Consider the following 17809-nt stretch of genomic DNA (forward strand, 5'->3'; position numbering starts at 1 on the left):
CATTGTTTTTCTGTTAAGAGGCTAATTACCTTTACATTTGAAAATTGCTTTTGCTGGATTAAATGAAATATCTTTCTAGAAAGTATGAAGGCTTTCTTTACAAGCCATCTGCAGACTGACTGGTGTGTTCAGGAAGACTCCCACATGTACGCACTTACCTAGCCAACTGGGTCTACTTTGGAAAAAAATACACCAGCTCTACTGCTAGGAATGTTATATCCGTACTTGTAATGAGTCAAAAAAGGAGAACCATGCCTTATTAATTGTTTGTTCCTGAGAGCTACGTAGGTGTGGGAAACAAGCCTTCTAAAGCAGTCTTATGAAGGCAAAGATAAGTTGGGGGGAAACATTGTTTGTGTCTGATGTGCTGCTGAGTTTGAGGACGTTGGAAAGAATTGCCATACAGTGGGACAGAGTCGGACAAGCAAAGTTAAGCTGTGAGTACAGCAGAGAGGGTCTTTTACCCATCTTTTACAGCGACATTTAAAATAGTTTAGGTTGAGGAAATGTTGTAATGAGTCAGCTGTATCTTTCAAACAGAAGTTCTCTTTGAGAAACTGAAGGCAAAGAGATAAATCCTAAGATACAATATTTGCCCTATTCTTCAAGGCCTTTGTGACAGATATAAACTGCCATGGAGCTGGAACTCTGAGATCACATGGGTGTCACGAGCAGTATTAACTGCTTTAGTTAGTGCCACAGTTAGTCAGAACATGACAGCGTCTTAAATTCTGTCACACTCTTCATGTTTATTTATAACTCCAGTATCAATATTTATGGCCACCCCAGAATGTTCTTGTGACATGAATTTCTCTGTTAATCATTTCACACCGAAGAAGAGACTGACAGAATGATAACCTTTATATTTTGCTGGTAGCATCTTCCACATTGCAATGCTAGGATTAGCAGTTCCAGTATTATTAGGAAGATCTGCTGACATAACACATTAGAATGATACACCAAACCTACAGACTCATTTAAAAAGCTCTAGAAGTTGTAGGTCCCAGTGTAGCAAAAAGCCAGTATTGACATTTAAGATTACGTGACTCTAGGGTCTTTAAGTAGTGGCCTTTTGCTCAGCCTTTTAGTGATTAGAGCCTAATGGCACTTTTAAAAAGTGGTATTATCCTGAAGTTCTCAGGAAGGCGGGACACTGAATGTCCCCAAAGCCATTTCTGAAAATAACACATCTAATCAGTTCCATCAACTTCTCAAACAAGGTTATTTGCCTTATATGCAAAAGGTTCAGTAAATGTTCAGTTATTTCCTTGTGTTTCCTGTGGAAAAGGGTACTTAGACAACTATTGTAGTATAAACGCACAGATGCTCAGTGACTCCGTAAACCATAATGGCCTGATAATGCACCTGAGACTTGGCAAATATCTTGGTGCATTCACCAAGTGTCTGTTTAATGTTTATGTATGTTTCTCCTCCTTTTCTCTCAAGTTGAGTACTAGAAGAAATAACAAAAGTATTCATCTCGCTTTTCCTCTGTGTTTCTGTTATATAATGTTTTGATGTGAATCAACACTGAACCAAAATCTCATTGCTTGAGAAGCATGATTTGTCAAAACATGATTGTGTAAATAATTGTATTCTTTTACATACAGTAAAAAGTGGTATTGGCTGCAGTAATTAGCAGTATTAGCCAGATATGTATGTAGGACAGCATTGAAATTGTGTTGCTTCTGTAACTGCCTTTGATACAATACAGCACAACCTGTAACCTTTGTGGTTCATGGTTGTGATAATGCTTAGCCTTTCTTTTTGCGGTCATGTTAGTATCTTTGAGAATAGTGATCTCCCAGTGTCAAACTTGTTCTAGCTTTGCCTTCATAAGAAGGGTTTTTTTAGGTTTTAATGTGTTACAGAGATGCCACTTTTTCCTGGGTGACTCTGTATTAAAATAAAAAGAAATCCCAGTGAAGAACTGCTAAAATAATAGCTGACCTGATGGAAGGGTAACTCAAAGGAAAGATTCTCACTGTTGCAAGTCAACAAGATATGTCTGAGGTGAAGACATCACAAGTGTAAATGATCCTGGTTTTCACCAAATGTGCCTTTTTGTGTCCCCCCCAAAAAACACCAAGTTTTGGATTTATATACTGTTTTCCATTTTATTTTGTCTTTGAGTGTACATACACTGTGCAGGAAGCAATAGGTGGCTCTTAAACTTGTGTGGTTAAGCACCAGGGGCAGTTCTTCCACCTTACATGTGCCTAATGCTTTATGCTTATGAGCATAAATATTAAAGAGTCTGAAAGATGAAGTGGATGCATCTAATTGGCCATGGGCTTGGCCAGTTTGGGAATTTCTCTTTTCTTTTCCTTACAAGGCCTTATAGGTAGCATAGGAGAAGACTTCTTGTACCTGTAATTTTCCAGGCCTGTGGTATATTTTCTAAAGCTTCTAGGCTAAATGTAGAGCCTTGGGTCTTCCTTTTTATTCTTCAGAGTTACAGCAAGAACAAATTTGTAGCCACAGTTACTTCTTGCAAGGGTCAAAGGCAAGTTACCTTGACTTGAAAAGCTGAACTTGTAAGAACTTGTAATCTGGAAGAGACACTCACTTTTACTGTACCATAGGCTTTTTGTAGTATATAATGCTGATGTAGCCTGTTTGAATTACTATGGTATAAATAAGAATTTAGGGCTTAAAATACCTTTAAAGTGCAAATAACTAAAATTCTAGTTAAATGTCTCTTTATCTGAACATAATTGCTGTCATGTATGGTAATTGTTCAGAGTTTTGCGCTTTATTCAGATTTAAAGAAACAAGTATGCTCAGTGATTGCTTGCATTCCATTGATTTGACTTTGAAGACTCTGTATGCTTGAATACTTTCTCAAAGGGATTCTCCAAGGGCTAATTCCTTATAAATAAGTGGCCCTACAGACTGTATGTATGTTTACATATATAAAATCTAGTTGAAGTCAGAGTACCTAGCTGAACTGGAAAATATCATCATCTGACAGTTTACCTTTGAGAGCAGGAAATAAATTATTGAATGAAATACATTTTATTCCCTGTTTTCAAAGCATGAAACTCAGGATTGCTGAGTGTCACTGATGGAAAATTTCAATGTTGTTTTAAGTTATTGCACTGTACACTTCATAAAAGGAGCATATGGCTACCAAGATGCCTCCTTATGGAATAAGGAACATCTGCATGAACAAAGATTTACAGGAATAGAATCATAATTACTTGCTTTTCTTTGTGTCCAGCCTTGGTCTGAATCTCAGGAGCTTGTAACAAATACCACATCAGTAGGAAAAGGGAGTAATCCTAAGAAATCCACACAAATCCGTCTGTGTTGCACAGTAGACAAAAGTAATTTGACAGCTGCTTAATTTGGCTAATGTTTGAAGAAGAGTCAACCACAATTCATTTGGAAGTGATCAGATATTTATGGAGAGTGACTCTCTGGTGTTGATGAATAACCTCCCAGGTACCTCAACAGATGGTTAAACTGGTGTATGGATAGATCAGACTAGTTTTCTCATGAGAAGGAGTATTGCTATGTGAGGCGGGAGGCACTGTGAAAACCTGTACTGAATGTGTTCTTGTAAGTGTGCATTCTTCTCATGGAGTAAAATAAAGGATCCTTTCAAAAACTGTTTTGCTCATAATCTTGTTTGTTTGCAAAGGTAAGCATACATTCCTGTGCTTTTAAGCCTAATTAATTACCCTACTGATGTCGAGGGGATAGATAGTGTGCCTACTACAGTAATGGCAGGAGCAACCATGAATCTCAAAAGAGGAAGTGAAGAGAGATAGAAAAAAATAACCTAAGGCTCTGGTTCTTCAAGAAGATGAAGTGACCTCCTTTCACATTCCTTGTCACTCCTGCTCCTGTTCCCTCCTTTGCTCTAGCTCTGGCACCATCTGGACACCTTTGTGGTCTGCTTTGGCCCATTGAACTAAAAGAAAAGAAGCAGATGTTTCCTGGGCTGATCATCTTCTGCCAGTGATTTGAACTGACTCAGGAAGAGATTCACTAAGCTCTCAAAAATAGTGCACAGTAAGCAACAGAAGCATGTAGCTTGGAGCAACTGAGGTGCAATTAGGGGTAGGGAGAAGTCTGTTCCTTGTTCAGCTGGCTCAGCCACACCTTATAAAACCATGGCTTGAAAAACTAAGTTTAGCCTCTGGATTAACTTGTGGGCTTTCTATAAACAGGTAGCTTCAAGGTGTAGATCAGATGTAATAAAAAATACAGACTTTGAGAGTTTTGGAAATGTAGTTTATTAAGCATTATAGCTGTCTTGAAAACACCAACAGCCAAGAAACTATGTAGGCAAGAAGAAATGTGTTGAGTGAGGAATACAGCAGGAGTGTAAAGGACAAGAAGCCCTCTGAGAGGGAACAGAAAGAGACCTTTTCCTAATTTTGCCTTTAATGGCAGCATAAGTCAGCAATCAAAATTTTGAGGAGCCAAGGGGAGAAAGAGGAAGGCAGAGACATTTTAGTTTCAGAAGGGTGCACCAGCCTCTCAACTAATTGTGAACCAAAGGTGTCTGCTTGTTAAACATAATCTAGAATAAGTGCACTGCTTTCCTAGTAAACTACAGACATGCTTCCGAATGCACTTTGGTGATATCATGAACTTGCCAGGAGGTAACGACTGTAAATAAAAATGCTGAACCAACCTGTTGGATGCTGCAAAGCAAAATAATGTGCTTAGTTCTACGAGTTGGAAGGATGTGTTTTTGGCAAGTTGTGAAGGTCATTTTAGTGTTCAGTAACCTGAGGTGCTAAAATGAGACTAATTTCTCCGAAAGGACATTAACTAGTCCTTTCTGACAATGGGCAGTGCACATCTTTTAGCAAATGACCACATGGAGTTAAAGTGTCCTAGATATTTGAAAGGATATCAGAAAGCCTATAAATGTCATCCTGCATTTAAATAAAGCTTACTGAGTTGGCACATTATATGACTGTTCCTTTGAATTGATAAACTGATTTTTCAGATCAGGTTGGGAGCACTTTCAAAAGAATAAACTGTGGCTATCTCTGCTTATTGATTATGCAGAATTGGTAGTTAAATTACCATTGCATCTGATTTCTAACTTTCTTTTTTTTTATAGACTAAAATTCTTGGTGTTTTCTTTATTTCATCTCAAGAGTTCCTGTCCAATGCTTATGTTTTGGCTGTACTCTTATTTTTTGCCCTTCTATTGCAAAGGACGTTTCTCCAAGCATCATACTATGTTGCTATTGAAACAGGAATCAACTTGAGAGGCGCAATACAGGTAGCCAATATATTATTAACGTATTTTCATATAATCATGTGTATTTGTAAATACAAATTATAATTGTAGTAACAAAATTCTGAAACACTTCCCTCCTGAAATGTATTGAATATAACTGTTGCCATTAAAGATTGTGTTAATTTAAATCTCCATTCTTTCCTCTGCGTATTATGTGATTATTTTATATAAACGTTTATTTGCAATCTCTCAATGCTGTATTTCTTTTTACCTTTGAGCATAAATTTGCTTACAGTAAAGCCAAATGTAACTTTTGAAAGAATTTAGGTTAACTACACCTCTCCCATCTCAAAGGCGTGTTTTTGTAACGTCCCATGCAAATAATACAGCCTTAAAATGTCTTGTGAATATACTTTGGACAAAAGGATGGGTTGTATTCCCAATGCATGGAGTAGTGTCTCATTCCACGTGTCATGCCACAAAATCTGCCAGGCATTGTGTAGTCTGTAGTTACTGAACATAAGTAAGATTGATAACATGGAGTCCATAATCATTGTATAACAGTGAACAGCAGATCAAGGTTTTATGTCAGACACAAAGATCTGTGCCTGGAAAGGAGAGAATTGGGTGTAAGATTACAATGCGATATTGCCATGTGTCCTGGATGAATCCTACCCCCTGACAGCTTGAAAACCAGCCTTATAAGTTACACTATTTATCCACTGAACTACACAGATCCTGTGAGAGCCTGTGTGATAGATGGATGCTTTCAATAGCAGCATAATTGTTTAATTTTCTTTTGATCTTACAGTTGGAAGCACTGGCAGTCAGCTGCCAGACTTCTGGATTCCATCCATTGGTTTTCCCTTATTACAGTGAAGTAGAAAATTCCTAAACAAATAAAAATCTGACCAAAAATATATACAGAAAAAAATTTACATCTTGTATCAAGCAGAAGAGCTTCAACTAACTGAAAAATATGTGGACTACAGGAGGTGTAAAAGCGGAATTGTTGGAAAATAGTGCTACATTCCTATCAATTTTGCTCAAGGAAAGCTTTGTGTTCTCTGTGCTGGATATTACAGAGTCCCAGAAAATGCCAGCAGTCAGACTGTTCAAATTGGAAAATTTCTAGCCATCACTCTAAGCAGCAGAATTAGTGTTAATGGCAGTCTCTGTGCCAGAGGCTGCCTATAATTTTTCAATTTTCTTTAAAACTTTTCTTTCTTTTCCTCCCCTGTGTAAACTTGCACCTGTTCAGTGTGACCTGTATGACTTTATGTTTCATGATGGGCAGTTGGCATTTGATCTGAAGACACTTACTGAATCGGGGTGCCTCCTGCCGGCTAAGTTTCATGACTGCTAAGCATCACTGTGTAGCCTTTTACCAAACCCACTGGTAAAAGTATGCTTTCGTTATTGTGTATTAAGTTCTTTGTATACATGGTGCCTGATTCTGCACTGAGGCAACTACTGAATTCAGTACAGAATCAGACCTGTTACATTAGTTGTTTGTGAATTAAACTTTGTAATGGGACTGAGCTCTCCAGGCACAATGTATCAACACTCTGAGCAAGGAGCATGGTTCTGAGGTTGGATGGGTCCTGAATCAATCGCCAGAGAAAAATAACAAGGTTTATAATATATTGACTATTATATACTGAATGTAATAATGTATTATTTTATTAGCACTAGTTATAGCAAGGGTACTCCATGGAGAGGCTGGAGGTATAAATCATATTTGTTAATAGGGTTCTTAGGCCTTTTGGGCAGTAAAGATTTTGTTCTCTTACTGATCCACAGGGATACAAAAAGGGAGCTAGACAACCATTATGTACCTAATTGTATTGCGCTTTTTGCAAGGCAACAATAAGACGGTAGCTTAACATTTTTCATCATAACACAAAAGGGCAAACTTTAAGCTCTTCATTCAAGTTACTGGGAATGTTGGTTTCCCTCAGCATTCTGGACTATGCCTGTATTTTAGATGGAGCTAGAAATCTTATTTTATTTCTATATGCTAACACCTTTTGATCTCTCTTCCAGACAAAAATATACAATAAAATTATGCAGCTTTCAACCTCTAACATGTCTATGGGGGAGATGACTGCAGGCCAGATCTGTAACCTGGTTGCCATAGACACAAATCAGCTGATGTGGTTCTTTTTTCTCTGCCCTAACCTTTGGGCTATGCCAGTACAGGTAAGGAGATCGAACACGCTTTTGTTATTAATGTTGCATCAGTCTGTAGTGACTGATTGCTTATGAATTTTATGAAAGTAGAGATATTAAAGAAGTTAAAGAATAACTTGAAATAAGATTCAAGCTGTTAATATCTAGAAACACTGTATGTAATATATTTCACATGTCTGACAGGACCCGAGGTATTTAGGATTGTATTAGGATTTTGACTGTTGCCAAACACGCTTTGCGTTTGTAACAAGAATTTATAGGCTGCAGCAGGTTATGTTATTCCAGTGCATTAATTTATTACATCAGGGGAGTAAACTGGAATGTATTGCAATCATTTTCTTCTGAATCCTAGAAGAAGCAAGAGAAGTAGCAGTTCATTGAAAAATATGATGGCTTAGAGACGATCCTTTGGACATCTCTTAAAACTGCTGCTGCCTCATGGATGACAAATTCTAGCATACAAAATTCCACAGATTCATTTGTTATATGAAATGGTTTTACTGCTTTATCCTCTGTGGTGTCTTTGGTCTCCTGTCTCTAAATACCACTCTCATCCCTTCAGTCTCCTTTCCCACATGAAGGACATGGAGCAGATCACTGTTCTGAATCACGCTCAGTTGCCTGGTGGCTCCTGGTTCCCGTGTCCTGTAGCCTTGTGTAATGCCAAGTGAAATATAAATGTGTCTTATCAATCTTTAAGATGAGGAAGCAGAGTGCCATTTCAGAAGGTACTTTCACAGTTAATTTAAATTAGTCTTAAGCCTGTTCCCTTACTGAAGCAAGCGTTCATATGTGATGTCCAAAGTGGAAACATGGTATTTTTACCTCCTTCATTGTTCCAGCTCTATAGATGGTGCATTGTGTCATATGAGCTTGTGGAGCTACTGAAAAATGAATCTGATCAAAACTAATCTTCTTTCAGTGAGGTAGTATTCCTCTGAGTCTGTGGGGTGGTGAATATCATTGGATGGCTGCGTGATTAATATAAGTTTACGATAGTAAGAGGATACAGCAGACACAGAGCAGTAGGAGGTAACAGCAATCTCAGTACAACCTTGGAACATTTTTCCAAGTTCACACTGAAACAGTGGAAAAGTGCAAATTACTTAGCGTGGAAAAGCCAGTACTTAAACAAAACCATAGAAACCTCTTGCACTTTCATTTAGGAATTTCCTGAGAAAACTAACATTGAAGCACATAGTTTCATCTGATATTAATACAGTACCCTGCAATTCTTTCTACTTTCTTCCAGCTACTCGGTGTATTTTTGCTGAGTGCTTCAATGATAAAAGTAAACAACGGAGACAGCAGAGTTTAAATTTACTCAGTATTTTCTAAAAGTATCATTTAGTTTCAAAAACATGAGGAAAACTGCGTTGTGTTCATGTCACAAAGGCGGTCTGGTTCCGGCACTATGCAGAGGCTGATTTGGCTGGTGTGGAAGTCAGAAAGCTGCGATCTACCCAAGCTTCGTGTTTTGGGTTGCCAGCTCTTGCCCAGAAATGAAATAATTTTCATGAGACTGTATGTGGACTGTAACTGGTAGACCATTTTTCCAGCCAGTTTCTAACATGGCTTTATGAGTGTTGCTTAGGAGCTCCTGTGCCCATCGACATTTGATAATAGTGCTTTTCTTCTATAAGATATTGAGCATATAAAAATATTACATTGAAAAGTTGGGGATGGGCAAGAAAAGCCAGCCATTCCGGTTGATTGTGTAAATTATATGAATGTCCTTCAAAGAGTAAGGTGCTGGACTGCTGGCAGTCAGGACATCTGGGTTCTTTTCTGACAGCAAAGATACATATTAGAATTGAGTGGATTTCATAGTTCCTGTCAAAAACGAGGTTTTGGTCAAGCTGCTACATATCAGATGAGCAAGTCCTTTGTTATGATCTTAAAATCATCTGATTGCATGGTAAGACAGATTAACTTCCTAACCTGGAAAAAAAAGCCCTGGTTTAACTATTTTCCATGGGTTTGCTTTTCTCCTCATTGAGGAAGATACTGGGTAGGGACAATGCAGGTCCGTTTTTCATTGTCAGTGAATTCTTCAATGTGTCTTGTTTCCTGTTGTGTCTCAGTCTTTGGGGAGCGTTTGTTCTCTGGAAAACCTGTTAGTGTCCTCTTGAAATACTCTGGGAGTCTTCACACTATATGTGTTTGAAATCTAATATGTTACCATATGTCTTCTAGTATCCCTGTAAGGGATGGATTGGAGTACCCCAGTAACGGGTAGATTGCTTCCAAGTGTACAGTAGGACATGGAGGAAGAAGAAATCTGCTTGAATCTCTGGTAAAACTCTCTCTAACTCTGATGAGAGTGGTATAAAGCCTCAAATCAGGATAGTGACCACATTAAGGTGTAAACAGTCAGCTTATTAACTGGTAGCTTCTTTTAATCGTGCTTTCATGCCTAGGGTTTGCGTTTACTCTACATGTGAGCTGTATATAATTATACCTGTTAAAATATTAAGATTTAAAATCGTAGTAGTCATATTTGTACAGGTAATAGTGTGACTGTATTCATACAGTATAAATGCATTTAGCTCTTTCTTGTGCAGGAGTAACTGCATTGGGGTATAGACTAGGCTTCCTGATCTACTCTGGAGAGGCTTATATGCTAGTTAAAAATATTTTACTTTCTAAAATTAAAAAAGGGTGATGAATATAGCAATTATCAGCAGGAATTTTTGAGAAAGAAACTTGACTTATTTTTTAACATTAGGATGATTTCCCTGAAATTGTGGGGTGAAAAAAAAGGGAACCAGGCTATTTTAAAGTGAGGGGGGGAAAAATAATCAAAGAACATGTGCTAATATTTATTTCTAGTTGCAAAAGAGAGAACAACTATGAAGACAACTATAATGAAAAGAAACTGATATGAAATATCATATGAAATAGGGTTACAGGTTGGCAGTTTGTTAGTAGTGATTTGGATATCAGGGTTTTTTTTTTATCCATGTACTAGAAGTACCCTGTGGTAAGAAGTCAGTGACTGTATACTGCTAAAATGATATTGCTGAAAGAACTATGAGGAAAGAAGAGTCCATCCCTTTAATGATAGTGTTTAGGGTCCAATTATCTCCTAGGCTTAGTCTCCATTGTAAGCCTGTTAGTAAAACAGGCTGTGTAAGAAGTACCAATTCCATGCAAGCTTTTTGTAAGGCCACTCTGGCAGCTCAGTGTAAAGAGCGCTTTAGTGCAACTGAGAATTAAGCCAATTTCAATGCATATTCTGTAACAACATTTTGCTCTAATGTGCCAGAGGTCACGGACTCATAAAAATTTCCTGGCAGTCTTCTGAAAATATGATTGTATTTGAATTAAATTCACCCTGCGATGCTCCTTAGCAGATCACGACTATCCATGTCAAAGCATGCTCCTGTTTTGTGGATGGTGCTCACATTGCAAGGCACAAGTCAGTGAGTCATGGTGGTCACAAGGGCTTCTCCAAAACGTTTTGCTGGAACGTTCATGCCATACCTTGTTCTATGAGGCAGTCAAAGCAATCACTGGATGCTTGAGAGCTGGCTAATAAAAAGTTGAACAAGCTTTAAAATTATTATTTAAAACAGGTTTTTAATTGTTTTGTAGCTCTTAACCTAACAATCAGCATTTCAGCATCTGCTGTGGATTTTCTAATTATGCTTGACTAGAAGACCTAGCCAGTCGTAACAAGTTAGGTTTTCTATACAGTACAGATAATTTGAGCCCCATCTTTGCTCTGACTGGAGTCAATAGGAGCTTTATTATTGCCTTAAGTTACTGTTTGAAGGCCATTGAAATCCATGAAAAGAGGCCTGGGGATGCCCATCAATTGAAAGATGCCCTTAGTAGGTTTGGCTCAAACCCTGGGAGCAAAATGAGGCCCTAAAAAGGCTTTCCCCCGCCCCCACCACCTCCATCTTATAAACACCCTTGTTTGATTTCATTGCGATTATTAAAAAATCCTGTATTCTCATATCTCTGGTTCATTGGCAGGGATAGCTTACAGTTGTAATGAAAGGACATTTGTCTCTTTCAAAACTGGCCACAAAGCAGTTTCTGGCTGAAAGTATTTGCTGTCTTCAATAAATAATCAAGACAAAATAACCAGAGCTATTGGTGAGCTTTTTGCTTGTGATATATATCTCTGGCAGGTAAGAGCTTTGGGATTTTGATGAAAGGGAAGCAAAGTATTTCATTACACAGTTTTGTTTTGTTTTGTTTTTAAATATGATCGTTACTTTCTCAGAAATATTAATGAGAGCCTTCCCATCTGCCAGTTGCTGCCCTCCAGCAGTTCAGATATTACCTACGTACTGTTTATTCTTGACTGTGTGGTGTGTGGTGTGATAAATATAGAATTATGTACAATAATGCTTACAGATTTCGGCACTTTTCACATACAAGCATTCACAGACTTATATTGAGAATGTATTTTTTGTCTCACACATGATGGATATATTAAAGTTTGCCCTTATCACAATATAAAGAAGATTAAAATGGGATTGTTTTTAATCTATTGTGAAAACATAGAATTTTTATTGCAAAGACTGACCCTTTCAATAGCCAGGACAGGGGACAGGGAAAGCAGCTGTGAGCTAGCAACTCCCTTGGGATCCAATAGCTAAAATAGTTTTCCCCTTGTCTATGTGAGAAGCTGAGGCTCGGTTTCTAGAACCAGCCAGTCTCATAATGTTGTTGATAATTAACCAGTAGTGGGGGAAAGCAGGGGGTCAGTGTTCTGCATTGACTTTGTATTTTTGAACATCTCTTAACTGTGCACTGTTCAATGCTTTCCTGTATTTTGAGTGCTTAGATTGTCTGCCCACAAAGAAGCATTTGGGAATGAATATCTTGATCTGCAAAGACCAAGACCATTTCATGTTTTGGAGGGGAGTTCTGCCGGGCCTATCTGACAGAGGCCTTGCATATTTTCTTTGGCTTCATACGCTCATGGATTTCCTGACTTCAGATGGAAGCAGATTACTCACTTAGTCGTCACTAGAAGATTTTTAATTTACAATTTAACCTTTGCTCTTACTAGATTTGTGGTGTGTATATAACAGGACTTTACTTTCATGCTACAGCACGTTTCCTAAGTAAATAGTGACTCATTTTAAGAATTACATTTTAGTTTAGTTTATCTGCAGAGAGGCATCAAAGGATAGTTAAGAAAAAAATAAATCTATTTTCTGCGTGCCTTATATCTATTAAAATGGAAATGTGGAAACTAAGGACTCTGTTTTTTCATCATGGAAACACTCAATTCCCATAAATATGTGTGGGAATGGATGGGCATATGACTCCTGAGCTTTGAAATGATGGAAGATAGTGTTTCTGTGAGGGTTATGAGAGTATGCAAGTACAGCAAGAGTAGTAGAAAACACTTTAAGGAAATTTGCAATTTTTTTTTTTTAATTAAGGGAAACGATGTATGAAATTAACTTTCTATCACTAGGTCTTCCAATTAATTTATCAGCTTATACTGATAAATGTGTGGAGTGTCAATGCTCCAAATTGTTCAGGAGTCAGTCATTAGAATAGTGGTAATTAACATCGGTAGCTTGTATATCTTGTTTGTGATTATTGAGCTGCTTATAGTATCCTTTTCCATCCCCACTGTGGCTCTCTAGATTCTTATTTATCCAAAGACAAACCTTTTTTTTCCTAAGCTATTTCTCTAACCCTTTTTTAACAGTCATTGCCAATCTGGTACTGTGCATCCTTAAAACAGTTCCTTGCAAGTTTATGTTAGTGTGTATTTGAAGTGGAGGTTCTTAGTGATATGATTGATGATGTTCCTTTTTTTGAATTAACGTACTTGTCAGCAATAATGTCATGTTAATATTTACAAGATCAGTTGTATTTTTAATAATATTTCATATTAGTTTTTATAGTAAGCAGGGAAGTATTTCTTCTTTGCGGAATTCCCATGTATTGTAGACTAGTGAGTTCTGATCAAACTGGGAGATGTAATTTCTTCCCCAGTGTAAAAACACTTAAATGTCAAAGAAGAAAAAAAATTATAAGTCAAAGAACATGCATGCTAGGTCATCTGGCCAATGGGGAAAAGATATTTAATAGTGACTGTAAAGGGAATATCTCAATGTGTTACTTAAAAGTATTTTAACATAATGTTTCAATTTCATTTAAATATTTTTAATAAATGTATTTATTTTTAAATGAAGTTATTTTAAATAGCTGTGAGAGTTACATTGTAGAATATATGCAAATCTGTACAACCTTCTTCTACTGTTCATAATGGGGAGTCCCTGAAATGGAAATACACAGAATCCACAAGCTGGGGAGGAGCACTAGGTGGGTGTATTTGGTCCTCTGGCAGAATGTCCTGACCGATCAAACCCCACCGTGCCAGCGATGCAGAACGTACGATGTTTGTGGGTAGGGTTAGCTGCAGTGGCTGTTGTTTTCGAATGTGCCGTTCAGTTACCCTGTGATTGGTCTTTGTGGTGCACACCCAAAGTGCTTATCCCAAGCCTTCCTCTCACTTTCTTTACTTCCAACAGATAATTGTAGGAGTTCTTCTGCTCTACTACCTTCTTGGAATCAGTGCCTTAATTGGAGCAGCAGTAATCATAGTTCTTGCACCTGTTCAGTACTTTGTAGCAACAAAACTCTCACAAGCCCAGAGGAGCACATTGGTAAGTGTCTTCAGGCTCATACATGATATAAATACCACTTCTGGTAATTACGCATTGATCTGTGTTTGGAATTACAAAACTAACAATGGACGTTGACCAAGAACTGATTCTCAAACATTGGTAATGTTCAAGAGTGTGAAAACATAAGTGTAAGCAGTTTTGGGGGTTAATACAGTTTTTGGGGTTTATAATTTTCAACAAGTATCTCTTTCCCTAAGAGCAAAAATCCTTAAGATCTTTCTAACTTGCAAATGTAAACAGTCAGTAATTATTGACTGAAATGGCTTTGTGCAGTCAGATGGTGCACAAGTAAATGAATTGTGCAGAGCAAGCTGTCCAAGGGGAAAGGAGGTAGGAATGCTGCATCCAAACTCAGACCCCAGATACATCACAGTTGTGGAAATCTATGAAAGTGGCTTATTTAAGTAAGCTATGGACAGTCCTGACTCCTACAATATTCTCCCCAACTGGGGAGCTTAAAGGTCTGCTCAGTCACAAGCTGTTCCTTGGTCTCTCACTTGGCTTCTCTACAATTTGAATCACCTGCATCACTGCCAAGAAAGTTACCTTGTTTCATTGGAATTACCATGCCCAGCTGCTCTGAACCTTATCCCCACTTTGAGTGACTGTTGCACTGCCAAGGAAGCCATATGAACCTGTAATGGAGCCGGACACCTTCCTGAAATCTCTTCTACCACAAATTGTGTGTTGTAATGAGAGTTATTTGTGTACCTTCCTGTGTGAAAAGTTATGTCTTCACATCAACAGTGTACACCCTTCTAGAAATATAGACAGCATTCTTCCCTGTAGCATCCAAGCAGGCAGTCAGCATCACCTACAAATTCCTGCAGATGGGAACAAGCATGTTTTGAAATGTCTCCACTGTGCAACACAATGCGGTGCAAAGATCCTTGAGCTAGCCTGAAAACTGGAAGCAGCATAACTTCCAGTTATACTTTACTGGGAGTATACCTTTGTCCATGTATTATTGTGCCTTAGCCAGCTGGCCCTGCTCAGAGTCAAGGTGTTCCCTGCGGGGTCACAGCTTCTTGCTAACGTGGCCTTGCTGCTTTGAAGCCTCGCACCGTTGTTTTCATATCATGTTGATTGGGAAGAGTGGTGTGCTCAGTTGTAGCTTGTCTGCATGTTCTGATCTCCTCTCTATGTGTCGGTGTGCCTATTAAAAATCCAGCCAGTGTGCTGGGCAGCAGAAGTCATGAGAGGCTGCCTTGGCAGGTGATCAGAAGAGGAGTAAAATTTTCAGTACAAGCTACACGATTTAGGAGTGCAAGCCAATGGCCTTTTTACTTGAGCTCTAGGGAAGATCACCTTCATGAGAAACAACATGTGAATGGACAGAACTAGTAAAGATTACTTGGCTGATTACAAGGGGCTGCATAAAAGTTTTGAGTGATCCTTATGTTTCGGGGGGAGGTGCTTTAATTATACTCTTTAAGTAAATGTGTATATAAATGTTGCAGGAGTACTCCAATGAGAGACTGAAGAAGACAAATGAGATGCTTCGAGGCATTAAGCTCCTTAAACTCTATGCTTGGGAGCACATCTTCCACAGCAGCGTAGAGGAAACGAGACAAAAAGAAATGACTAGCCTCAAGTCTTTTGCCCTTTATACCTCTATATCCAGTAAGTCTCTTCCTTCATTCTAATCCACGGTTCAGCTGAAGTGCTACTGCATTATTAGCTACTAATGAATTTACCATTTCTCTGTTGAGATTGTTTCAGTTGCTTTAGGCTCTGATCCGTACTCCTCGCTTTCCATTTAGTCAGACTTTCCATTTAATTCAGTAGAATTTTGCCTGAATGGGAAATAGGCCTAAAAGAAAATGTCAAGATTAATACTTCATAGCATTAACTTTTCTGGGATAAAGCTTTTAAGGGACAAGTTTTTCATAGGCTACCCTTAGCCAGAAATATTCTCCTCTATAACATAGCTTCAGGAAGAAGCCTTTGTTGATGTGTTGGTTTTTTGTTTTGTTTTGTTCTGTGTTTATTTTTTCTCCAGCATTTTGCGCAATACAGTGTATCATAATATATGACAGGAATTGTCTTTGCATTGAAGGTCCAACAGAAGGTACTTACACTTTCTTAGTCAAAATGTGGGTTTCTTATGAAAATAAGTGATTCTTAAGATCATTTCTATATCCCAGAAAGGCAAAACATGAGAAACCTGGCAATTTCATGATGCCATAGCCAGATGCTTTTGTCACGTTATCTTTCAAGCTGCTTTAAGGCATTTATCCCTTTATCCTTTTAAAAAGACCTAGGGCCAATTGAACTCTGTATTTGAGGAGATCATATGCAACACCTATATATTGCTATTGTAATACTTTAGAAATAATTAGTAAAGACATACTGAAGAATATTGTTCATATAATCTGTAAGATATTAATGAAATGGAAAATTCTAGTGAGAAGTATTCAAATGCCACAAATGACCTGCACATATAGCTTCTAGACTAAGGAAGACTACCTCTTAGGAAAATAACTTCCAGTCTGGTTAGTATTTTGTGATTTCATTTGCCCGAGAGATGTGCAGCTGACTTTCTTCCCTGCCAAATGATCACATAGGTGATGCGCTCTGAGGGAAAGATCCCAATCTCACTGAATTTAACTGACAGTAAGTTGAGGTTTTCCTTGACTTCTGAGACCAGAATTTTTCTCTGGGGATCCTGAGCTCTCTGTGCTTTAAGGGTAGTTTCCATTTTGACATAAAACAGAATTTAGGTGGAGTAGATTGTGTGACCGGAAACTTCATCCTACACCCAGATCAACACAGATGGGCTCCCTGTGTTTGCACTTCATGTGACATTAAAATCTATTTATAGTCAGAGCCACAGGTTCAGCTGTAGGACTGAAGGAGCTGTGGAGGCTTATTTGATTTTAAATCCTCACAGTAACAGCTAGGAAAAGGTGTATTCGTCCAAGAATACTGACTATTCCATACAGAAATAGCAATGTAAATAACACATATTATTAAAAACAATTCCAAATACTTAGTGATGTTTCTGGAAACATTTGGTGATTGCATTTACATTCTTGTTTTGTATTATGTGTGATATTTATGTGTATGTAAGATACAGTAGATCAGTTTCTTAGCTGGGGTAAACCAGTGCAGCTTTTTTATGTTGATGTTGCATATCATTTTGGCTTATAAAGGGTTCCTATAGTTTTGGCCTAGGAGTTCCTTACGCCCTCTGTCTTCAGCAGAAATTACACTGATCTCTACAAACTTGCAGTCCAGCAGACCAAAAAGGGAATGTAGATACAGAAGAACTTGCCTTTTTTCTTACCATAAGTATAATTAGAGTGACAGGTATAATCAGCACGAAGTGTGTTTGCTAATATTACAGTGAACATGATTTCATTTTTTTTTTAAGAAAAAAAAGAATGAAAAGGGCAGGAGATGACCAAGGTTTTATGTATTATTGATCAAGACAAAGGCAGACACTTCCTAGAAGAACAAGAAAGCAGAAATGAGATTTTTATATGTACTTTTTTGACATACAATTTTAAATAGACTCTGGAATTCTTTTCTAAATACACTTAGCTATTAGTATGAATGAAAGAATGTGGTTGGAGCTACTTCTATTCATGAGGAATAGATTTACATTGGATTACAGAAGATATACCTACAAGTCTCAGGGCAGTGTTGGCTAGACCGCAAGAAAATTCCATTTCAAGACCACATGGAAATTGGATCTCATCTGCCTCGCCCCTGTGCCTGGATCCAGTTTGTA

The 17809-nt window shown here is 38.0% G+C and overlaps 1 protein-coding gene across 3 annotated transcripts in view; it reads left to right on the top strand.

The window, feature by feature from the left end:
- The window catches only part of ABCC8 (ATP binding cassette subfamily C member 8), an 81364-nt gene that overhangs the window by 14639 nt on the left and 48916 nt on the right, over positions 1 to 17809 (top strand). For all 3 annotated transcript variants that reach the window (XR_010373127.1, XM_064452604.1, XM_064452605.1), the window contains 4 exons: positions 5087 to 5251; positions 7256 to 7411; positions 13918 to 14052; positions 15534 to 15696. Coding sequence is in view for 2 of the 3 variants with exons in the window: in XM_064452604.1 (XP_064308674.1) it covers positions 5087 to 5251; positions 7256 to 7411; positions 13918 to 14052; positions 15534 to 15696 (619 nt within the window). In the remaining variant the exon portion in view is untranslated. The remainder of the gene's footprint in view (positions 1 to 5086; positions 5252 to 7255; positions 7412 to 13917; positions 14053 to 15533; positions 15697 to 17809) is intronic.

Source organism: Phalacrocorax carbo, chromosome 5 (genome assembly GCF_963921805.1).
Source record: "Phalacrocorax carbo chromosome 5, bPhaCar2.1, whole genome shotgun sequence".
In the NCBI taxonomy this organism is placed as follows: Eukaryota; Metazoa; Chordata; class Aves; order Suliformes; family Phalacrocoracidae; genus Phalacrocorax; species Phalacrocorax carbo.